This window comes from Bufo bufo, chromosome 2, assembly GCF_905171765.1.
Source record: "Bufo bufo chromosome 2, aBufBuf1.1, whole genome shotgun sequence".
NCBI classification, from domain to species: domain Eukaryota; kingdom Metazoa; phylum Chordata; class Amphibia; order Anura; family Bufonidae; genus Bufo; species Bufo bufo.
The window spans coordinates 644,853,698-644,879,014 of NC_053390.1; the positions used below are offsets into that span (position 1 = coordinate 644,853,698).

The window sequence follows — 25,317 nt, forward strand, 5'->3', positions numbered from 1 at the left end:
TCACCAATTGCTTACACCGTTTCACTAATGCACAGGAGGATGGTTGGGCTGCTTTGCTTCCATGGGCAGCCATTTTAGACTGCTTGTGCTAGTGTACAGAATTTAAAGCTATATTGCTCAATATATTATTAATGTGTGAATCCGCCCAATCTTCATCACATAATTCACAATCACAGATGGTCAGGCTGCCTCAGGGAGTCTTGTAACCACATAAGTAATGCTGCAACATTGAAATCTGTACAACTCAATTAATTAATAATGTTAATCACCCTGATCTTTATCATATGATTCATAAGTACAACAGATATTTTACTCTATATAATTCTTGGTGCTGATAGTCTGCCGCCTGATGTATTGGTCTGCGCCACAGTTGCCGACTATATAATATAGTGATCGATCTATCTATCTATCTACAGATGCATCCATTCTTAATTGGTCTCTGTTACTGTTGAGCGAAGCGAGCTTTAGATGCTTCATCTGAAGTTGCTTTGTTCAAAACTTCAGAATAATACTGTACGGAGTTCACACGGGCGTTGCGGGAAAAGGTGCGGGTGCGTAACATGCACGAGCGCAAAACATTGTAATGCGTTTAGCACTCGTGTGAGAAAAATCGCACATGTTTGGTACCCAAACCCGAACTTCTTCACAGAAGTTCAGGCTTGGGATCGGTGTTCTGTAGATTGTATTATTTTCCCTTATAACATGGTTACAGAATGCATAGTAAAATAGCGCTGGAGGGGTTAAAAAAAATAAAAAAATAATTTAACTCACCTTAATCCACTTGCTCGCGCAGCCCGCATCTCTTCTGTCTTCATCTTAGCTGTGTGCAGGAAAAGGACCTGTGGTGACGTCACTCCGGTCATCACATGGTCCGCCACATGATCTTTTACCATGGTGATGGATCATGTGATGACCGGAGTGACGTCACCACAGGTCCTTTTCCTGCACACAGCTAAGGCTACTTTCACACTAGCATTCGGGGTTCCGCTTGTGAACTCCGTTTGAAGGCTCTCACAAGCGGCCCCGAACGGATCCGTAGAGCCCCAATGCATTCTGAGTGGATGCGGATCAGCTCAGAATGCATCAGGATGGCTCCGCTTGGCCTCCGTTCCGCTCAGCAGGCGGACATCCGAACGCAGCTTGCAGCGTTCGGGTGTCCGCCTGGCCGTGCGGAGCCAAACGGATCCGTCCAGACTTACAATGTAAGTCAATGGGGACGGATCCGTTTGAAGTTGACACAATATGTTACAATTTCAAACGGATCCGTCCCCCATTGACTTTCAATGTAAAGTCTGGACGGATCCATCTGACTAACTTTCACACACTCCGTTCTGAACGGATCCCAACATTTGCATTATAGGAGCGGATCCGTCTGTGCAGACACCAGACGGATCTTCTCTGAACGCAAGTGTGAATGTAGCTTAAGATGAAGACAGAAGAGATGCCGGCTGCGCGAGCAAGTGGATTAAGGTGAGTTGAATTTTTTAAAATATTTTTTTAACCCCTCCAGCGCTATTTTACTATGCATTCTGTATTCAGAATGTGTCACGACCATGGTCATGGTCGTGACTCAGGATCCGCATGCAGTTGCCTGTGGTGTGGTTTTATTGTCAACCACATGGTGAGGGCTGCTGGTATGTTGCCTCACGTGTGGTTGCCGCTGGCAACATGATTTGGTACTTGGCAGTATAGCAGCCTGAGCTGTTGCTAGGCAGCTTGCTGTCAAGTGCATGTGGTTACACCTGGTTGGGTGTGTGTGTATGTATGCACTTTGTATGTCTGGTGTGGGAAGGGTTAATTCCCTTCCTAGTGTGTGTGCACTGGGAGTTCCTGTGTGAGGTGTGGTGTGTGCTGTGTCCGTTTGAGTTCTTGTGGACAGTAGCACGTACACATAGGTTCCAGGCTCTGTGTCTGTGGCAGGTAGGTGTTGTGTTGTTGCATTTACCTGCCATTGCCATAAGCTGTTCATGTTCCCCTTTCTCTGTAGCTTGACCAGTGAGACTCCTGTTCCTCCGTATCTAGGAGGAACCGGTCGTCTTACCCTGCTCCTAGTCCAGGGCCACCCTGAGGGCTAGAAGGGACTTCAAGGTTCCGGAGTATGAGCCCTCCCACCATCAGGGTCGGCTCATACGGCTAGGAGACAGGGTCAGAATTAGGGATTGATAGGAGGTGACCTGCTCCCTGATTCCTGTCCTGGCCTTGCATCGACCATCCATCTTCTGGCATCACACGGCTGAGGGTTTCCCCCATCCTCAGCCGTGACAGTATGCTATTATTTTTCCTTATAACCATGTTATAAGGGAAAATAATAATGATCGGGTCTCCATCCCAATCGTCTCCTAGCAACCGTGCGTGAAAATCGCACCGCATCTGCACTTGCTTGCGGATGCTTGCGATTTTCACGCAGCCCCATTCACTTCTATGGGGACTGCGTTGCGTGGAAAACGCACAATATAGAGAATTCTGCGATTTTCACGCAACACATAAGTGATGCGTGAAAATCACAGCTCATGTACACAGCCCCATAGAAATGAATGGCTCCAGATTCAGTGTGGGTGCAATGCGTTCACCTCCCGCATTGCACCCGCGCGGAATACTCGCTCGTGTGAACTCAGCCTTAGAATGTATGGGCTCCGATGAGCCAACATTAGTTATTTACGAAGTCGCGCGTTACTTTGCTGAATAACTTCAGTAGTTGATTTTACTAGTACCTCAGAACCGAAGCTGAGTTCGGTTTTTAAGTTTTAGGCCTCTTTCACATGAACGATACGGATTAGGTCCGGATGCGTTCAGGGTGCGTTCAGTGAAACTCGCACTATTTTGCAAGCAAGTTCAGTCAGTTTTGTCTGCGATTGCGTTCAGTTGTTCAGTTTTTTCCGCGCCGGTGCAATGCGGTTTGATGCGTTTTTCACGCGCGTGATAAAAAACTGAAGGTTTACAAACAACATCTCTTAGAAACCATCAGTGAAAAACGCATCGCACCCGCACTTGCTTGCGGATGCAATGCGTTTTTCACGCAGCCCCATTCACTTCTATGGGGCCAGGGCTGCGTGAAAAACGCAGAATATAGAACATGCTGCGATTTTCACGCAACGCAGAACTGATGCGTGAAAAACAACGCTCATGTACACAGACCCATTGAAATGAATGGGTCAGGATTCAGTGCGGGTGCTATGCGTTCACGTCACGCATTTCACCCGCGCGGAAAACTCGCTCTTGTGAAAGGGGCCTTAAAGTGGTTTTCCACATTAAAAATCAACTACTGAAGTTATTCAACAAAGTCACGTGCGACTTCGTGAATAACTAACTTTCGCTCATCGGAGCCCATACATTCTAATACTGTACGAATCTCCGTACAGTATTTATTCCGAAGTTTTGAATGAAGCAACTTCAGATGAAGCATCTGAAGCTCGTACACTAGTCTCTGTGAGCCTGTGTAGAGCATTATCTCTGCGATTTTCCATTTTTGCGTTTTCGTTTTTCACTCCCCGCCTTCCCATAGTCCTAACTTTTTTATTTTTAAGTTCACATAGCCTTATCAGGGCTTATTTTTTGCAGGACAAGTTGTACTTTCTAATGGCGCCATTTACGGTTGCATACCATGTACTGGGAAGTGGGGGAAAAAATTCTGAATGGGGTAGAATTGGGAAAAAATGCAATTCTGACAAAGGTTTTTATTTTTTACACCGTACACTATGCAGTAAATTTGACCTATTATCTTCATTGTGCAGGTCAGTACGGTAATTACTATACCACACTTGTATAATTTTTCTTGCGTTTTAATACAAAAAAAAATATACAAATTAAAACCTTTGAGAAAAAAAAATGTATCACCATATTCTGACCCCTATAACTTTTTTGTAGTTATGTGTACAGGGCTGTGTGGGGCTATCTGTAATTTTCAGTGATACCAATTTGAAGTGTGTGCCACTTTTTTAATGCTTTTTATAAAAAAAAATCTTGGGATAGTTGAAGTGACAAAAAATGGCAAATTGGCTGTTTTATTTTTTTTTCTCCGCTACACATTTACTGTATGCTATTAATATTGTTATATTTTAATTATATGGGCATTTTTGCACGCGGAGATGCCCATGATGTTTATTTTTTTTTATTGGTTAAGTATTTTTATTTTAAGGAAAGGGGGGTGATTTTAACTTTTATATATATATATATATATATATATATATATATATATATATATATATATTTTATATTTCTAAAAACTTTTTTTTACTTTTTTTTTTTTTACTTTTTTTAAGTCACCCTGGGTGAATATAACTGGCAATCATTAGATTGCCCATTGTGTTCATTGATGCCTATATAACCATCATTGAACACTTAATTTTCAATATAACAATGCAGTGCTGCCACCTAGTGGCCTGTATTGGTATATTCATCTAATAGACTCTGAAGCCTGCTTGAGGCTTTGGTCTAATAGAATACTGTAAGGCTGCGTTCACACGGGCGAGATTTCCACGCGGGTGCAATGCGGTAGGTGAACGTATTGCACCCGCACTGAATCCCGACCCATTCATTTCAATGGGGCTGTTCAGATGAGCGGTGATTTTCACGCATTACTTGTGCGTTGCGTGAAAATCGCAGCATGCTCTATATTCTGCGTTTTTCACGCAACGCAGGCCCCATAGAAGTGAATGGGGTTGCGTGAAAATCGCAAGCATCTGCAAGCAAGTGCAGATGCGGTGCGATTTTCACGCACGGTTGCTAGGAGACGATCGGGATGGAGACCCGATCATTATTATTTTCCCTTATAACATGGTTATAAGAGAAAATAATAGCATTCTGAATACAGAATGCATAGTAAACTAGCGCTGGAGGGGTTAAAAAAAATAATAAAATAATTTAACTCACCTTAGTCCACTTGATCGCGTAGCCCGGCATCTCCTTCTGTCTCCTTTGCTGAACAGGACCTGTGGTGAGTATTAATTACAGGTAAAGGACCTTTGGTGACGTCACTCCGGTCATCACATGATCCATCACATGATCTTTTACCATGGTGATGGATCATGTGATGACCGGAGTGACGTCACCAAAGGTCCTTTACCTGTAATTAATGCTCAGGAGACAGAAGTCGAGATGCCGGGCTACGCGATCAATTTTTTTTTAACCCCTCCAGCGCTATTTTACTATGCATTCTGTATTGGGTACCAAACATGCGCGATTTTTCTCACGCAAGTGCAAAACGCATTACAATGTTTTGCACTCACGCGGAAAAATCGCAGGTGTTCCCGCAACGCACCCGCACATTTTCCCGCAACGCCCGTGTGAACCCAGCCTAACAGGTTTCTGATCTCAGCCAGGGAACGCTGTTACCGAAGAGGAAGCGCGCAGCTTCCACTTCCGGACTGCTCTGATGCCATGGTCACATTTGACCACGGCATCTGAAAGGGAAAATGTATGTGATCAGCCTTATGGCTGATCGCATACATGTACCGCGGATGTCTGCTATTTAAAATAGCAGAAACCCGGCAGCTATGGCGCCTACTGCATGTGCAATCTGCGGAGGTCCTGTATGCCGGAGGTCCTCAAGGGGTTAATGCACCATTGTTATGCAGAAAGTGCCTCAAGAGACCAAATAAGGATAGATACTGTTCATCTACATATATCTATCTATCTATCTACAGTGGCATGCAAAAGTATTAGCGCTCCTGGTCAAAATTTGCGTTACTGTGAAAAGTTAAGCAAGTTGAAGATGAAATGATCTCCAAAAGATATAAAGTTAAAGATAGCACATTCCCTTTGTATTTTAAGCAAAAACATATATATATTTTTTTTATCTTTTACATTTTCAAAATAACAAAAAAGGCAAAAGGACCTTTTTTGAAGCTTTGTATTTTTGTGCCTACCTAAAGAAACTCTTTTGAATGACAATTGAAAGGTTATTTCTTTATGGTCACTATTTCCCATGTGTCCCCCGACCTGCACAACTGTTGTTCTGTCAGGTCTATCGGTTAATACTAAGTCCAGTGTAGCCGTTCCTCTAGTTGGGTCCTGAACCAGATTGAAAAGGTATTTGTCTTTGGTTATTGCCAATGTAACGGAACGCCTAGCACCCCGACCGGGTACCTCTGTTGATAGATGCTCCTAGTACTTTCCGAGGACTCCAAGCACTCCACTTGACACCGTACGCACTGCAGACCTCACGAACCGCCGAAGCTTGGTTGAGGTCTCACCGTCTCCTACCCACCCTGGACCTACGACAAGGCTCCAGGCTCCAGTGGGTGAACCTCTCCTAAAACCAGAGAGCAGGAACAGCTCTTAAAAGAGCTAGTAGTTATAGCCAGGGGAGTATAGCAAATCTTCAGCGTATAGCAATCCCCAGCGTCGATCAGTTACCCAAACATCAGCCTCAACATGATAAAGGGTAAAACAGGAACTCTCTTTATTGAGGGCTACCCGCCCATATTTATGCAGGTCCCCATCTGGTGTACACGCCCCTAGGGGACCAGAAGTAAGACTGTGACACAGGACAGATACGTAGCAACTCAGGATACACAGACACAACACATCCCCACAATGCATCATGGTTTCCTCCTCTCTGCCCTGGAGACACCCGAGGAGCAATTCAATTATCTCTCAGGACAAAGGGAAATCGCCAATACACATGTGGAGACAACAGGACAGAAATCACCACCCAAACACACAATGTCACACCCCCACAGCAAACACAGACATTTAACATATTCCCAGATAGCTCAAGTCTGAGTGCATATCATTAGGTGAATGGCACTCAGAATACACGAATACAATAATATTAGCTATCTGGGTACCCTCACATAACAAAATACAATTCCAAAGACAGATTTAAGCTGTGCGGCCGGTCTGTCTTCTCCTTTAAAGTTAGTATGGGCTATAATCCTGAGGCAAGAGGCTGGTAAACAGGCCTCTCCAAAACCCAGTGGTGATGTTGGTTTCGCCACAGCCAAGAACCTGTACAGGTTTCAGTTTCCCAGTCTATATCTGGGTAGTTGAAGTCCTCCATAATAACGACCTCATTATGATTTACCGCCTCATCTATTTAATTTAGTAGTAGATTTTCTGTGGACTCTAATATATTAGGTAGCTTAAGGCCTCATACACACGACCGTATGTGTTTTGCGGTCCGCAAATTGCGGATCCGTTGTTCCGTTTTTATTTTCCATTGTGTTTCCGTGTGTCTTCCGTTTTTTGCGGTCCGCAAATTGCGGATCCGTTGTTCCATTTTTTTGTTTCCGTGTGTCTTCCGTTTTTTTTTTGCGGACCGCTAAAAAAAACGGAAGCAGGAAATTGTGTAATTTTACTATCCACACCCAGGATACAGGTATATATGCTGGTCATCTTAGTGTTTGGTGGCCATTTTCTGCAGTGTTTCCAGGGTACAGAGTTTTATTTGATTCCTTGGCTTTGTTGATCTTTGATTCTAACGTCGTGCGTCTTGGTTTCACCATGGCGGATGACTCAGAGGATGAGGTCGTACTGCACTGGCTTATTTCTCTGCGATGGGGACAGCGGTCCATTCTTTTGAATGATGAACCGAGTAGAAGTAGGAGATTTGGGGTCCATCCCATTGTTTCCCAACGGTATAGGAAAGGACGCTTTCATACCCTCTACGCAGATCTTCGCCAGCATCCAGAGAAGTTCTTTGCGTTCTGTTGGATGTCAGTGTCTACCTTTGATTGCTTGCTGTCATCTCTACGTACTGTCCTTACCTTCATGGACACCAATATGAGGCACAGCATTACTCCTGAGGAAAGGCTCATTGTCACATTGAGGTAATCTATATGTAGTGATTTATTTTTTAACAGTAATGTGTACTGCTTCTCTCGTGAGTAACATGGTTCTTAAAGGGAATCTGTCACCTGCTTTTACCATCTTAAGCTGGCACCATCGCTATGTTGACTAAAGTACCTTATTTCCAGCAGTCTTCTTTTTACTTTATTTCGTTTTGTAGTTTTGATATAAAAGCGCTTTTTGTGTTATGCTAATTATGGTCCAAGGTGCCCAGAGGGGCGTTTTTTTCACTCTCCGGAGCCCAGTGACGCCCCCCTGCAGTGCCCAGCCCGCCTTAATTTGAATTCCAAGAACGCCTCCTGATCATCAAATAACCTCCCACAGCCCCGGCAAACGGTTCCGCCCCCTCCCCACGTCAAAGTCTACCTTATAGAAATGCCCCGTCCTTCTTCCTGTCTGCGGCCAGAAAACTCGCGCAGGCGCAGTACTGCCAGCGGCCTGCGCCTGCGCGATCATCAACCTCCTGAGGGCAACAGCCTCAAAAGTCTCACTGGGCATGCGCCGAGCCCAGTGATGTGACCTGAGCGCTGTTGCCCTCAAGACGTTGATGATCGCGCAGGCCGCTGGCAGTACTATAAGGACGGGGCATTTCTATAAGGTAGACTATGACATGGGGAGGGGGCGGAACCGTTTGCCGGGGCTGTGGGAGGTTATTTCATGATCAGGAGGCGTTCTTTGAATTCAAATTAAGGCGGGCTGGACACTGCAGGGGGGCGTCACTGGGCTCCGGAGAGTGAAAAAACGCCCCTCTGGGCACCTTGGACCCTAATTAGCATAACATACAAAGCGCTTTTATATCAAAACTACAAAACGAAATAAAGTAAAAAGAAGACTGCTGGAAATAAGGTACTTTAGTCAACATAGCGATGGTGCCAGCTTAAAATGGTAAAAGCAGGTGACAGATTCCCTTTAAACTGGCTGTTCTTAGACATGTGTTAATGTTAGCTCTAGTTACCAGTCTTTGCCCTTTCTTAATTTCTGCCATTGTCTATTTCCTTTATTTTTGTTTCCCAGACAAATAACATGCAAAGATGAACGGTAGTCCTGTATTTATAGCTTTTAAGTTTGGTGTATGCCAACGCAATCATCCTGCTGAGTGGTCACATCATTCTACGTTTCCCATACATTCAGCATGGAAATGGCGTCACCACAGTAGGTGTAACATAGCTTGTACGAGTTGGGCCCACACCCCTATTGTTGAAAGTATTTATCGGATGTTAAACCATTTTGTGGATAAAATTATAGTCTACAAAATGGACATAAAATGTGTAAAATACTGTATGTCTACTAACAACCATTATATGAACCATGTTCATGATGTGACTAATTGTGCCCAAATTAATGAGGTCACCTTTTTTGTTTTTGTCTACAGATTCCTGGCAACTGGGAACTCTTTTGCATCCCTGCATTTTGAGATTCTTTTGGGAACCTCGACGATTTCTCGGATTGTGCGTCACACTTGCCATGTCATCTGGCAGCAACTCCGAGAGACAGTGATGCCACAGCCCAAGGCGGACGATTGGGTTCGAATCGCTGAGGGCTTCAATCTTGCTGCGCAGTTTCCAAACTGCATGGGGGCAATGGATGGCAAGCACATTCGTGTGAAGAAGCCTCCTCACTCAGGGACCCGATTCTTCAATTATAAGCAATACTTTTCGGTAGTGCTTATGGCTGTTGCTGACAGTAACTACCGGTTTATAATGGTTCATATCGGGGCCTATGGAAGCACTGCAGATGCTCGCGTCTTTAGTGCTTCTAGAATGGGTGAGCGGCTTCGTGCCAACCTGCTTGCCCTGCCCGAGTCCAAAAGACTGCCCGGATATTCTGGTCCCCCGGCTCCATTTGTGATCGTGGTGGATGAAGGGTTTGCATTGACTCACCATGTTATGAGGCCCTTCCCAAAGCGTGGTTTGGATCTCAGGAGGCGTATTTTCAACTACCGGTTGACTCGTGCCCGTCGGTATGCTGAGTGCGCATTTGGAATACTCTCTAGCAAATGGAGGGTGTTTTTGTCATCCAGACAAATGGATCCGGAGAATGCTACCCTGGTGATTCGAGCTTGTGTTGTTCTACACAACTTCACCAGGATTCACGAGGCTTCCTCTTCTGTTGACATGGAAGAATTTCCTACATCATCAGTTTTGGGTTTGGATAGAACCCTGCATAGACGACCTGGGACTGCAGGCATTGCAGTTCGGGAACTCTATGCAGACTACTTTTTCAGCCCAGAGGGGTCCTTGCCATGGCAGATGGACGCTATTCGTGGCAGTGTTTGATTTCTTCTGTTCTTGTTAGTTTTTTTTTTATTTTTCAGATAGAATATGGAATTTATGTTGTAGTTGAGTGTAGGTACTCACAAGAGAATGAGGACCCTTGACGTGGGCTTGCGGGCTGAGGTTTTGGGCCATAAAAATATTGACGTTGAATATAAATAATAAAGATGCTTTTGAAAGTCGACTGTATTAAAAATCAATAATCTAGTTGATCTATGGTCCCAAAAAACGTATAATAACTCCTTTAAATATTGATAATTAAGCAAGTATGTGGATCATTAAAGTGATAGTACTGTGAGTATTGTGTGTCTATGTTATTATGTAGAAATGTGTTTACCAGTTTAATGTAATTTGTCTCACAATAAATTACTGAAGACATGTGATTTTTTTCAATCAAGTATTTACTGAAACCCTTGCCCCCCAAACAAAATACAAAGACAATCCCTGTCTAGACAAAATAAATACAAATAACATTAAATAAATGATAACATTTTCAAAAATTATAAGTCAAAAAGGTCTCTTGTGAAGGATCTTTGCCCATATGAATAACCTGGGCGGACCTGGCCAGGATCAGGCCCCATATAATTGACCTTGGTGGACATGGGCAGGATCTGGCCCAGATGTTTGACCTGGGTGGACATGGCCAGGATCAGGGCCAGATGTTTGACCTGGGTGGACATGGCCAGGATCAGGGCCAGATGTTTGACCTGGGTGGACATGGCCAGGATCAGGGCCAGATGTTTGACCTGGGTGGACCTGGCCAGGATCAGGGCCAGATGTTTGACCCGGGTGGACATGGGCAGGATCTGGGGCACATGTGGCGTATCCCGGGCGAACCTGGGCAGGATGTGGTGCCCATGTACCATAACTGGCATGATGACTCTGCTGGCCAAGGGGTGGGTTTGGTTCTGGGAACCTGCAGGTTTGTTGGCTATGGAAAGGTGGCCCTTGGGGTGGCTGTGGAGGATGCGGGTACATGGTGGGCTGCTGATAGGATTGCCTCATTAATTTATGCCGTAGCTCAGTAATGTGTAAGTGTATGTCTCCCTGGTAGTGGGAGGCATACATCTCAATCACAACCACTAATGAGGCGACACACATATTATGCCTCTCCATAGGGACCCAGCGGAGTAATGGCCCCAGACCCCTCAAAACACATTCCTCTTGTCCGTCACTCCTCCTCTGGGCAAGGAAATCGATTACTCGGGCATCTATCATTTCCCGAGTATCTTGCCCAGAGGAAGACTGACGGACATTCCTCCTTCTTCGCCTGGCCTGAGGCTGGTGTGTTTCTTGTGGGCTCCCTTCAGAAATGGCAGCAGGTTCTCTTGGGTGTGGGATTGGCTCCTCAGCCAGTGTTGGTGCAGGAGATGAAGCAGGTGAAAAGACTGCTGGCGTTTCCTACCCTCCCAAGTCAGAATCCTCGGGGTCATCCAGACTGTCCACAGTCCTGTAAAGATAAATGACATGAAAACATATATTACATTATGGCAAAATTACATTACAAAACACCAAAAGCATTATGGGAAACTTAGTGCTGTATGTCTACAATAAGGCGAGCCGAGATAGATCACATAAGTTTAACAAATCTTCCGGTTTTCCATAAACATTTAAGGACACATTACAGAATCCAACCTTTGAAGGACTGTGGCTTTGTTATAGGCCAAAACATATTTCAAAATAGCTGGTTGTTTTGAGCTGTCCAGCACCAAAACATTCACACACATTCCGGAGCTAACCAAGTGCTGATATTCTGACCTTCTATATCAGCTCTGCTCAACCTGCGGCCCTCCAGCTATTTGCTAAACTCCAACTGAACTCCCAGCATTCTCAGACAGCCTACATCTATAAGCCTACAGAAGGTCATAGTGAGAGTTGTACTTTTCAAACAGCTGGAGGGCCGCAGGGTGAGCATCCCTGGTCTATATAAACGGAGAAGTAGATTTGCATTGCTTGATATAGTAAGCATATCTACATTTTTTTTTTTTCTCATGCGGGTTATAGAGTACAATATTGAGAATAGGTCAAAGGCGGTAAACACAAAAAAACATATTTAAAATAGCATGTGTTTATGCCAACTTGGACACACATCAAGCGAATGTCCCCTTCAACTGTCTTAAAAGCCACACCTTTTGAAAATAACTAACAAAAAGGTGCCGACACGAGTCTGTGCTAAAAAACCTTCGGAAGTGACAACAATCGGTCGCCCTGATTATGAAAAAGCGCCTATAAAAGGGGAGAACTATGCATCTGGTGACTCAAATAAAGCACCACCGCCATCATATATTGCACACCAAACCCGGAAGAAAGGTCTGCTATATTATGGTACTGGCCAATGACATATACCGTTACAAACACTATTTTATGTTTCCAACTTACGGCCTCAAGTCCATGACAGGGCGTAGAAACTGCAACTGGTCAGTGTAGATATAAGGCCTTTAACGGAGAACACCAGACCCTTTTCTGTTAGCTCCTACCTAAACTGGTCCCGGCAGCTGTTCCAGCGGGTTTTGGTCTTCTTGACTTTGAAAAGAGCAAGCATGACATAAAAATGTATCATTTCATCAATTAGAACACAAATCTGTAAAAAAATTATATAAAAATATGACAACCAAACCTAAAAATGATCAAATTAATGCTAAAAGGTAAGAATGCACCGCACATGGTACAGTAGGCCAGGTGTGGGTATCTGCAGCATCCAACGAAAACATAATTACACAGCAGACCAATGTCGGACAGTACTTTTTGGTACTCATGTGAAGCAACGGATCCAAGGTACAAAAATTGCATGAAGGAGGAGATTATGTGTTCTAGGCCTTTTACTAATAAGACTTTATATGGAAAGGAGACAGATGTTGGAATAACAATTACAACAGGGCCATATGTAACCAAAACTATAATGTGCTCATGCTGGGTATACATTACTAATATGTGCTGTAGCTAAAGTCAAGACATCCATTAAAACATGGTGGTGTTTGAATAAATTGGAAGGATCAAAATAGGCACAGGCCAGTACATAATTATAAACGCTGGCCACAAAAGGGACACGATAATGACCTGAATATAGCAGTTGTAAAAAAAAATAGGGACAACACAGGGGCAGGACACAACAACGACATAGCTTGCACTTACCTAAATCATCCCGAGCTCTGCTATCTGCTTTTTCCCATTCCGAAGGCCTCATGCGACGGGCCACATGCTCCCACGATGTATCCTTCCTCACCCGATCGTGGTATATATTGTTGCGGCTGTCCCACAGCTCGGGACGCTCCTGTACCAATGTAATTAACTTGTCCACATTCCAACGTGGCATCTTTGGATGGTTTGCAGACAGCCAAAAGCATAAGGCAAACTGTGGCAGGTGTTTATCACTCTCCAAAACTCAGTGAGTTTTAACTTCCTGTATTTTTTTTTTTTTTAAGTCAAAGGTCTTGGATCCAGGTTGCTTGGCAACGGATCCGCAAAAAATGCGGATGAGGATGACATACGGATGTCTTCCGTTGTGCAGCCGCTGTTTTTGTGGACCCATTGACTTGACTGGGTCCGCAAACCGTTTTTTTGCTGACAAGAATAGGACAGGTTATATTTTTTTTGCGGATCACTGAACAAAGCAACGGATGCGGACAGCAGACGGAGTGCTTTCCGCATCTTTTGATAGAATGGGTCTGCATCCTATCCGCAAAAAAAACTGAACGGACGCGGAAACAAACAAAGGTCGTGTGCATGAGGCCTAAAGAGGACCTTTCATGGGATTGTAATAAGTGAGATAAATATCTGTATCTGCGGGTACTGTTCTTAACGTCCTGCTGTGTCTACTCCTGGTGTTGTGAGATTTAGGCCTCATGCACATGACCGTTGTTTTGATCCGCATCTGAGCCGCAGTTTTTGCAGCTTGGATGCGGACCCATTCACTTCAATGGGGCCGCAAAAGATGCGGACAGCACTCCATGTGCTGTCCGCATCCGTTGCTCCATTCCGTGGTCCGCAATAAAAATATATACTGTCCTATTCTTGTCCATTTTGCGGGCAAGAATAGTCAGTTATATTAATGGCTGTCCGTGCCGTTACGCAAATTGCGGAACGCACACGGACGCCATCTGTGTTTTGCGGATCCGCAATTTGCGGACCGCAACACACACAACGGTCGTGTGCATGTAGCCTTACTTTTATCAATACGGACCCTGTTACATCTATCGATACAAATTTGACCTGTATTCGTTGGGTTTGTCCTTAAAACTCTGTGGTGTCCACTCCTGGCTTTGTGAGATTTAATCCTAATACCAGTGCGGACTCTGCTACATCCATTCACTGTGCTTGCTTGTAACATCGTGCCGTATCCATATCCGGCTTAGCGAGGTTTGGCATTGAGGCCACTAAAGAGGAGGATCGAGCACCCACAAGCGAGGAGGATTGGGCGCCATTATAACATTATAACTATCTGAACCAGGAAGGTTCCAACAAGCGCTAATGTAACAAAGTAGCTACATTTAATTACTGGAGGCAATATAGTTTATTAAAAGACTCAAATATACCCCATCGGAGAGACTAATAAGATATAATAATATCTGTATTACAGTGTGATATATACCACTGTGTGAATGTTGTAATCCATTATTATTGGAGTACTCCAAACTCATATTTTATTTCATTATATGCGTGAGCTCCGCATTTTTTATGTACATTAATGCTGGAAGGGATTAATGAAAATATTATATATGAAATAATAGGATTTAAACTTTTTATAAATGTAATAGTGGTTTATATAATAATAAAAAGTATATGTATACAAAAATACTGTTTATTATATATTTTCTATATGTATCACTTTATGTTGTAATAACTTTGGAACGCTTTTACTTATCCAAGCCATTCTGAGACTGTTTTCCCGTGACACATTGTACTTCATGACAGTTATAAATTTGGGTCAATATATTTGTCCTTTATTTAGGAAAAAATCCCAAATTTAACAAAAATTTTGAAAAATTCGCAATTTAATTTTTTTTTATTTCTCTGCTTTTAAAACAGAAAGTGATACCTCATAAAATATTTATTACTAACATTCCCCATATGTCCACTTTATGTTGGCATCATTTTGTAAATGTCATTTTATTTTTTTGGAACGTTAGAAGGCTTAGAATTTTAGAAGCAAATTAGAAGTTTCCAAAACCCACTTTTTAAGGACCAGTTCAGGTCTGAAGTCCCTTTGTGGGTCTAACATAGTGGGAACCCCTAATAAATGATCCCATTTTGGAAACGACACCCCTCAAGTTACTCAAAACTGATTTTACTAACTTTGTTAACCCTTTAGGTATTCTACGAAAATTAAAGGAAAATGGAGATTAAATTTCAAAATGTCACTTTTTTGGCAGATTTTCCATTTTAATATTTTTTTTTCTTTAACACATCGAGGGTTAACAGCCAAACAAAACTTAATATTTATAACCCTGATTCTGCGGTTTACAGAAACACCCTACATGTGGTGGTAAACTGCTCTATGGGCGTATGGCAGGGCGCAGAAGAAAAGGAGCGCCGTATGGTTTTTGGAAGGCAGATTTTGCTGGACTGGTTGTTAGACACCATGTCCCATTTGAAGCCCTCAGTTGCACCCTACAGTAGAAACAATCAAAAGTGACCCCATTTTAGAAACTACAGGATAAGATGACAGTTTTATTGGTACTATTTTGGGGTACATATGATTTTGAATCGCTCTATAGTATGTTTTTTGTGAGGCAAGCTAACCAAAGAATGGATATTTTGGCACTATTTTTATTTTTTACAACGTTCATCTGACAGGTTAGATCATGTGCTATTTTTATAGAGCAGGTTGTTACGGATGTGATGATATAAACTATGTCTACTTTGTTCCAGTTTTATTATGTTTATTATGTTTTTGTGTCTCCATTTTCTGAATGCCATATTTTTTAAATTTTTCTGCAGATCATCTTGTGCAGGGGCTTGTTTTTTGCAGGAAAAGTTGACATTTTTATTGGTACAATTTTTGGGTACATAACTCATCATTCATTATTGGTAATTTTGGCACAGTTTTTATTTATTTATTTTTACGGTGTTCACCTAAGGGGTTAGGTCATGTGATATTTTTATAGAACAGGTCGTTAAGGACGTGGCAATGCCTAATATGTATACTTTTTCAGATTTATTTAAGTTTTACACAATAATAGCATTTTTGAAACAAAAAAAATCATGTTTTAGTGTCTCCATAGTCTGAGAGCCATAACTTTTTAATTTTTTGGCCGATTGTCTTAGCTAGGGTCTCATTTTTTGTGGGATGAGGTGACGGTTTGATTAGTACTATTTTGGGTGGCATACACCTTTTTGATCGCTTGGTGTTGCACTTTTTGTGATGGTAGGTGACAAAAATTTCTTTTTTTGGCACTGTTTTTTATTTTTTTACGGTGTTTACATAAGGGTTTATGTGATATTTTTATAGAGCATGCCGTTACGGAGGTGGCAATACCTAATATGCATCCTTTTCTTATTTATTTAAGTTTTACACAATAACAGCATTTTTGGAACAAAAAAAATGTTTTAGTGTCTCCATAGTCTGAGAGCCATAGCCATAGCCCACTGTGTTGAAATTGCACATTTAAGACATGCTTAACCACCTCAGCCCCCAGTGCTTAAACACCCTGAAAGACCAGGCCACTTTTTACACTTCTGACCTACACTACTTTCACCGTTTATTGCTCGGTCATGCAACTTACCACCCAAATGAATTTTACCTCCTTTTCTTCTCACTAATAGAGCTTTCATTTGGTGGTATTTCATTGCTGCTGACATTTTTACTTTTTTTGTTATTAATCGAAATTTAACGATTTTTTTTGCAAAAAAATGACATTTTTCACTTTCAGTTGTCAAATTTTGCAAAAAAAACGACATCCATATAGAAATTTTGCTCTAAATTTATAGTTCTACATGTCTTTGATAAAAAAAAAATGTTTGGGTAAAAAAAAAATGGTTTGGGTAAAAGTTATAGCGTTTACAAACTATGGTACAAAAATGTGAATTTCCGCTTTTTGAAGCAGCTCTGACTTTCTGAGCACCTGTCATGTTTCCTGAGGTTCTACAATGCCCAGACAGTACAAACACCCCACAAATGACCCCATTTCGGAAAGTACACACCCTAAGGTATTCGCTGATGGGCATAGTGAGTTCATAGAACTTTTTATTTTTTGTCACAAGTTAGCGGAAAATGATGATTTTTTTTTTTTTTTTTTTTTTCTTACAAAGTCTCATATTCCACTAACTTGTGACAAAAAATAAAAACTTCCATGAACTCACTATGCCCATCACGAAATACCTTGGGGTCTCTTCTTTCCAAAATGGGGTCACTTGTGGGGTAGTTATACTGCCCTGGCATTCTAGGGGCCCAAATGTGTGGTAAGGAGTTTGAAATCAAATTCTGTAAAAAATGACGAGTGAAATCCGAAAGGTGCTCTTTGGAATGTGGGCCCCTTTGCCCACCTAGGCTGCAAAAAAGTGTCACACATCTGGTATCTCCGTATTCAGTAGAAGTTGGGGAATGTGTTTTGGGGTGTCATTTTACATATACCCATGCTGGGTGAGATAAATATCTTGGTCAAATGCCAACTTTGTATAAAAAAATGGGAAAAGTTGTCTTTTGCCAAGATATTTCTCTCACCCAGCATGGGTATATGTAAAAAGACACCCCAAAACACATTCCTCAACTTCTCCTGAATACGGAGATACCAGATGTGTGACACTTTTTTGCAGCCTAGGTGGGCAAAGGGGCCCATATTCCAAAGAGCACCTTTCGGATTTCACTCGTCATTTTTTACAGAATTTGATTTCAAACTCCTTACCACACATTTGGGCCCCTAGAATGCCAGGGCAGTATAACTACCCCACAAGTGACCCCATTTTGGAAAGAAGAGACCCCAAGGTATTCGCTGATGGGCATAGTGAGTTCATGGAAGTTTTTATTTTTTGTCACAAGTTAGTGGAATATGAGACTTTGTATGAAAAAAAAAAAAAAAAAAAAATCATCATTTTCCACTAACTTGTGACAAAAAATAAAAAATTCTAGGAACTCGCCATGCCCCTCACGGAATACCTTGGGGTGTCTTCTTTCCAAAATGGGGTCACTTGTGTGGTAGTTATACTGCCCTGGCATTTTCCAGGGGCCCTAATGTGTGGTAAGTAGGTAAATGACCAGTGAAATCCAAAAGGTGCTCTTTGGAATATGGGCCCCTTTGCCCACCTAGGCTGCAAAAAAGTGCCACACATGTGGTATCTCCGTACTCAGGAGAAGTTGGGGAATGTGTTTTGGGGTGTCTTTTTACATATACCCATGCTGGGTGAGAGAAATATCTTGGCAAAAGACAACTTTTCCCATTTTTTTATACAAAGTTGGCATTTGACCAAGATATTTATCTCACCCAGCATGGGTATATGTAAAATGACACCCCAAAACACATTCCCCACCTTCTCCTGAGTACGGAGATACCAGATGTGTGACACTTTTTTGCAGCCTAGGTGGGCAAAGGGGCCCATATTCCGAAGAGCACCTTTCGGATTTCACTCGTCATTTTTTACAGAATTTGATTTCAAACTCCTTACCACACATTTGGGCCCCTAAAATACCAGGGCATTATACCTACCCCACAAGTGACCCCATTTTGGAAAGAATAGACCCCAAGGTATTCGCTGATGGGCATAGTGAGTTCATGGAAGTTTTTATTTTTTGTCACAAGTTAGTGGAATATGAGACTTTGTATGAAAAAAAAAAAAAAAAAAAAATCATCATTTTCCACTAACTTGTGACAAAAAATAAAAAATTCTAGGAACTCGCCATGCCCCTCACGGAATACCTTGGGGTGTCTTCTTTCCAAAATGGGGTCACTTGTGGGGTAGTTATACTGCCCTGGCATTTTCCAGGGGCCCTAATGTGTGGTAAGTAGGTAAATGACCAGTGAAATCCGAAAGGTGCTCTTTGGAATATGGGCCCCTTTGCCCACCTAGGCTGCAAATAAGTGTCACACATCTAGTATCTCCGTACTCGGGAGAAGTTGGGGAATGTGTTTTGGGGTGTCTTTTTACATATACCCATGCTGGGTGAGAGAAATATCTTGGCAAAAGACAACTTTTCCCATTTTTTTATACAAAGTTGGCATTTGACCAAGATATTTATCTCACCCAGCATGGGTATATGTAAAATGACACCCCAAAACACATTCCCCAACTTCTCCTGAGTACGGCGATACCAGATGTGTGACACTTTTTTGCAGCCTAGATGCGCAAAGGGGCCCAAATTCCTTTTAGGAGGGCATTTTTAGACATTTGGATACCAGACTTCTTCTCACGCTTTGGGGCCCCTAGAATGCCAGGGCAGTATAAATACCCCACATGTGACCCCATTTTGGAAAGAAGACACCCCAAGGTATTCAATGAGGGGCATGGCGAGTTCATAGAAATTTATTTTTTTTGGCACAAGTTAGCGGAAATTGATATTTTTTATTTTTTTCTCACAAAGTCTCCCGTTCCGCTAACTTGGGACAAAAATTTCAATCTTTCATGGACTCAATATGCCCCTCACGGAATACCTGGGGGTGTCTTCTTTCCGAAATGGGGTCACATGTGGGGTATTTATACTGCCCTGGCATTCTAGGGGCCCTAAAGCGTGAGAAGAAGTCTGGAATATAAATGTCTAAAAAATTTTACGCATTTGGATTCCGTGAGGGGTATGGTGAGTTCATGTGAGATTTAATTTTTTGTCACAAGTTAGTGGAATATGTGACTTTGTAAGAAAAAAAAATAATAATTCCGCTAACTTGGGCCAAAAAAATGTCTGAATGGAGCCTTACAGGGGGGTGATCAATGACAGGGGGGTGATCAATGACACGGGGGTTGATCAATGACAGGGGGGGGTGATCAATGACAGGGGGGGGTGATCAATGACAGGGGGGGGTGATCAATGACAGGGGGGGTGATCAATGACAGGGGGGGTGATCAATGACAGGGGGGGTGATCAATGACAGGGGGGGTGATCAATGACAGGGGGGGTGATCAATGACAGGGGGGTGATCAATGACAGGGGGGTGATCAATGACAGGGGGGTGATCAATGACAGGGGGGTGATCAGGGAGTCTATATGGGGTGATAACCACAGTCATTGATCACGCCCGTGTAAGGCTTCATTCAGACGTCCGGATGCGTTTTGCGGATCCGATCCATCTATCAGTGGATCCGTAAAAATCATGCGGACGTCTGAATGGAGCTTTACAGGGGGGTAATCAATGACAGGGGGGTGATCAGGGAGTCTATATGGGGTGATAACCACAGTCATTGATCATGCCCCTGTAAGGCTTCATTCAGACGTCCGGATGCGTTTTGCGGATCCGATCCATCTATCAGTGGATCCGTAAAAATCATGCGGACGTCTGAATGGAGCTTTACAGGGGGGTGATCAATGACAGGGGGGTGATCAATGACAGGGGGGTGATCAGGGAGTCTATATGGGGTGATAACCACAGTCATTGATCATGCCCCTGTAAGGCTTCATTCAGACGTCCGGATGCGTTTTGCGGATCCGATCCATCTATCAGTGGATCCGTAAAAATCATGCGGACATCTGAATGGAGCTTTACAGGGGGGTGATCAGGGAGTCTATATGGGGTGATCACCACAGTCATTGATCATGCCCCTGTAAGGCTTCATTCAGACGTCCGGATGCGTTTTGCGGATCCGATCCATCTATCAGTGGATCCGTAAAAATCATGCGGACGTCTGAATGGAGCTTTACAGGGGGGTAATCAATGACAGGGGGGTGATCAATGACAGGGGGGTGATCAGGGAGTCTATATGGGGTGATAACCACAGTCATTGATCATGCCCCTGTAAGGCTTCATTCAGACGTCCGGATGCGTTTTGCGGATCCGATCCATCTATCAGTGGATCCGTAAAAATCATGCGGACGTCTGAATGGAGCTTTACATGGGGGTAATCAATGACAGGGGGGTGATCAGGGAGTCTATATGGGGTGATAACCACAGTCATTGATCATGCCCCTGTAAGGCTTCATTCAGACGTCCGGATGCGTTTTGCGGATCCGATCCATCTATCAGTGGATCCGTAAAAATCATGCGGACATCTGAATGGAGCTTTACAGGGGGGTGATCAGGGAGTCTATATGGGGTGATCACCACAGTCATTGATCATGCCCCTGTAAGGCTTCATTCAGACGTCCGGATGCGTTTTGCGGATCCGATCCATCTATCAGTGGATCCGTAAAAATCATGCGGACGTCTGAATGGAGCTTTACAGGGGGGTAATCAATGACAGGGGGGTGATCAATGACAGGGGGGTGATCAGGGAGTCTATATGGGGTGATAACCACAGTCATTGATCATGCCCCTGTAAGGCTTCATTCAGACGTCCGGATGCGTTTTGCGGATCCGATCCATCTATCAGTGGGTCTGTAAAAATCATGCGGACATCTGAATGGAGCTTTACAGGGGGTTGATCAATGACAGGGGGGTAATCAATGACAGGGGGGTGATCAGGGAGTCTATATGGGGTGATCAGGGGTGATTAGGGGTGATCAGGGGCTAATAAGGGGTTAATAAGTGACGGGGGGGGGGGTGTAGTGTAGTGTAGTGGTGCTTGGTGCTACTTTACTGAGCTACCTGTGTCCTCTGGTGGTCGATCCAAACAAAGGGGACCACCAGAGGACCAGGTAGCAGGTATATTAGACGCTGTTATCAAAACAGCGTCTAATATACCTGTTAGGGGTTAAAAAAAACACATCTCCAGCCTGCCAGCGAACGATCGCCGCTGGCAGGCTGGAGATCAACTCTCTTACCTTCCGTTCCTGTGAGCGCGCGCGCCTGTGTGCGCGCGTTCACAGGAAATCTCGCGTCTCGCGAGATGACGCGTATATGCGTCCACTCGGAATGAATCAACCACCTCCAGGACGCGTCTGTGCGTACAGCGGTCCGGAGGTGGTTAAAGGGGTGTTCTGGTTTATGCAAATGAATTGCAGTACTGCAGACTGCAGTCATTATATACCAGGTAATACATAATAACAAGGATGTTTATAGCGGATCTCCTATCCTATTGCTGTGGGTTGGTGCTCTGTCTGGAGTGGCTCACCCAGTCACTAAAAGTGTATAAATTATATAGGCAGGCACTCACCATCTGACTCAACACAGGCAATCAAATAAATTACACATTTTATTCTAATATAAATTATTTAAAAAGGCCAAAAACATATAATATGAATGAGAGTAAGGATATAAAAGTCCAATTATCGACTATTACGTTCTAGTGTTTTGACCTAAGGTGAGTATATTCAATACCCAAATGTTAACATATAGTGCATTTGCATTAGAAGATACTTGGGTTAAAAATACATGAAATTCATACACAACAATTAAAAGACTTCAGAACTAGAGTTGAGCAGACACTTGGATGTTCGGGATCGACGGATTCAGCCGAACTTCACAAAAAAGTTCGAGTTCGGGACCCGAACTTGACCCCGAACCCCATTGAAGTCAATGGGGACCCGAACTTTGGAGCACTAAAATGGCCCTAAAAAAGTTATGGAAATGGCTAGAGGGCTGCAAATGGCAGCAAAATGTGGTTAAGAGCATGGCAAGTGCTCTGCAACCAAATGTGGATAGGGAAATGACTTAAAATAACATAAAATACGTAAAAATACGTAAAAATAATAATCTTGATCTAGGAGGAGGAGGTCCATATGGAGTAGGAGGTTGAGGAGGAGGTGGATGTAGCGGTGTAGGTGGAAGCGGCAGTGGAGGAGGTAGCCAACACTGTTTTTTGGTTTTGTATTATATTTTATTTTATTTATTTTTTGTTCACATTTGGGTAGACCCCAAAACATTGGGAAATATAAAAAATAAAACAAAGAGAAAGTGCGCTGGAGTATAACAATGGCTGGGTGAGGCCAATATACATGTCTATTCTGCACAAGGTACGGACAAGTCCTGTGGGATCCCTGCCTGGTTCATTTTAAAGAATGTGAGCTTGTCCACATTGGCTGTGGACAGGCGGCTGCGCTTCTCTTTGATAACCCCCTCCTACCGTGCTAAACAAATGTTCAGACAATACACTGGCTGCAGGGCAGGCCAGCACCTCCAAGGCGTAAAGGGCAAGCTCAGGCCATGTGCCCAATTTGGAGACCCAGAAGTTGAAGGGGGCAGACCCGTCATTCAGTAAATGTGGGCGTGTGCACACATACTGCTCCACCATGTTGCTGAAATGCTGCCTCCTGCTAAAACGTTCCATATCAGCTGGTGATGCTGGTTGTTGTGGCATGCTGACAAAACTTTTCCACATTTCGGCCATGCTAACCCTGCCTTCTGAGGTGCTGGCAGTGCCCCAGCTGCGTTGGCGACCTCTTCCTCCTCCTCTGCCTTCGCCTTGTGCTTCCACTGTGCCCCCGCTGTCAGGTGGGAATGCCATCAGCAGCGTGTCTATCAGCGTACGCTTGTACTCGTGCATCTTACGATCACGCTCCAGTGACGGAATTAAGGACGGTACGTTGTCCTTGTAATGGGGATCCAGCAGCGTGGCCACCCAGTAATCAGCATAAGTTAGAATGTGGCCAACTCGGCGGTCATTGCGGAGACACTGCAGCATGTAATCGCTCATGTGTGCCAGGCTGCCCAGAGGCAACGACAAGCTGTCCTATGTGGGAGGTGTATCGTCGGTGTCCTCTGTATCCCCCCAGCCACGCACCAGTGATGGCCATTAGCTGGTTTGCGTGTCAACCTGCTGTGAAAACGGTTCCTCCTCCTCCATCTCCTCATCCTCCACCTCGTCATCTTCCAGAACTGTGCCCTGGCTGGAAAATTGTGTACCTGGCGTATGTTGGTGCAGGAACCCACCCTCGGAGCCACTTGTGAATGACTGGCCTGAAACCCTTGTATATGATCCCTCTTCCTCCTCCTCCTGTGCCACATCCTCTTTTATCATCGACCGAAGCGTATTTTCAAGGAGGTATAGAAGTGGTATCGCTGAGAACGGCCTCATCGGCACTGGCCATGTTGGTGGAGTACTCGAAACAGCGCAACAAGGCACAGGTCTCGCATGGAGGCCCAGTCATTGGTGGTGAAGTGGTGCTGTTCCGCAGAGCGACTCACCCGTGCGTGCTGTAGCTGAAACTCCACTATCGCCTGCTGCTGTTTGAACACTCTGGCCAGCATGTGCAAGGTGGAGTTCCACCTTGTGGGCACGTCGCATATGAGGCGGTGAGCGGGAAGGCCGAAGTTACGCTGCAGCGCTGACAGGCGAGCAGCAGCAGGGTGAGAACGCCGAAAGCGCACACAGACGGCCCGCTCTTTCTGCAGCAGCTCTGACATGTTGGGGAAATTTTTAAGGAATTTTTGCACCACCAAATTCAGCACATGCGCCAGGCAAGGGATGTGTGTCAAACCGGCTAGGCCCAGAGCTGCTACAAGATTTTGCCCATTATCACACACCACCGGGCTTGAGGCTCACTGGCACCAACCACTCATCGGTCTGTTGTTCAAGGCCCGTCCACAGCTCCTGCGCAGTGTGGGGTTTGTCCCCCAAACAAAACTGCCTGCTGTCGTTTACCCCTGGCTGTGCTAAAGTTGGTGGTGAAGGTGTTACGCTGACCTAATGAGGAGCTGGTAAAGGATGAGGAAGCGGAGTAGGAGGAGGAAGCAACAGGAGGCAAACTGAAGCGCCCTGCAATCCTCGGTGGTGGAAGGACATGCGCCAAACTGCTATCCGCCTCAGGCCCAGCCGCCACTGCGTTTACCCATGTTGCTGTTAGGGAAATATAACGTCCCTGACCGTGCTTACTGGTCCACGTATCGGTAGTTATGTGGAACTTGCCCCAGATGGCGTTGCGCAGTGCACACCTGATTTTGTCCCCACTTGGTTGTGCAGGGAAGGGATGGCTCACCTGGAAAAGTAGTGGCGGCTGGGCACAACGTACTGTGGGACAGCCACCGCTATAAGGCTTTTAAAACTCTCCGTCTCCACCAGACGGAATGACAGCATTTCAAATGCCAGGAATTTAGAAATACTGGCATTCAGGGCCAGGGATCGCGGGTGGGTAGGGGGGTACTTACTCTTTCGCTCCAGTGTTTGGGAGATAGACAGCTGAATGCTTCCAGGGGACATTGTGGAGATGCTTGGTGACCCAGGTGGTGGCGTTGCTGGCACATCCTCTGTTTGCGGGGTGGCAGGTGCCACTGTCACTCAAGAGGGGGATGAAGAGGCCGAG

General features: G+C 44.2%; 1 protein-coding gene across 1 annotated transcript in view; it reads left to right on the forward strand.

Moving 5' to 3' along the window:
• The first annotated feature begins 11,194 nt into the window (after nucleotides 1-11,194).
• Nucleotides 11,195-25,317, forward strand: part of REELD1 (reeler domain containing 1) — a 152,823-nt gene continuing 138,700 nt past the window's right edge. The window contains exon 1 of the mRNA XM_040419884.1: nucleotides 11,195-11,513. Coding sequence (XP_040275818.1) covers nucleotides 11,195-11,513 — 319 coding nt within the window. The remainder of the gene's footprint in view (nucleotides 11,514-25,317) is intronic.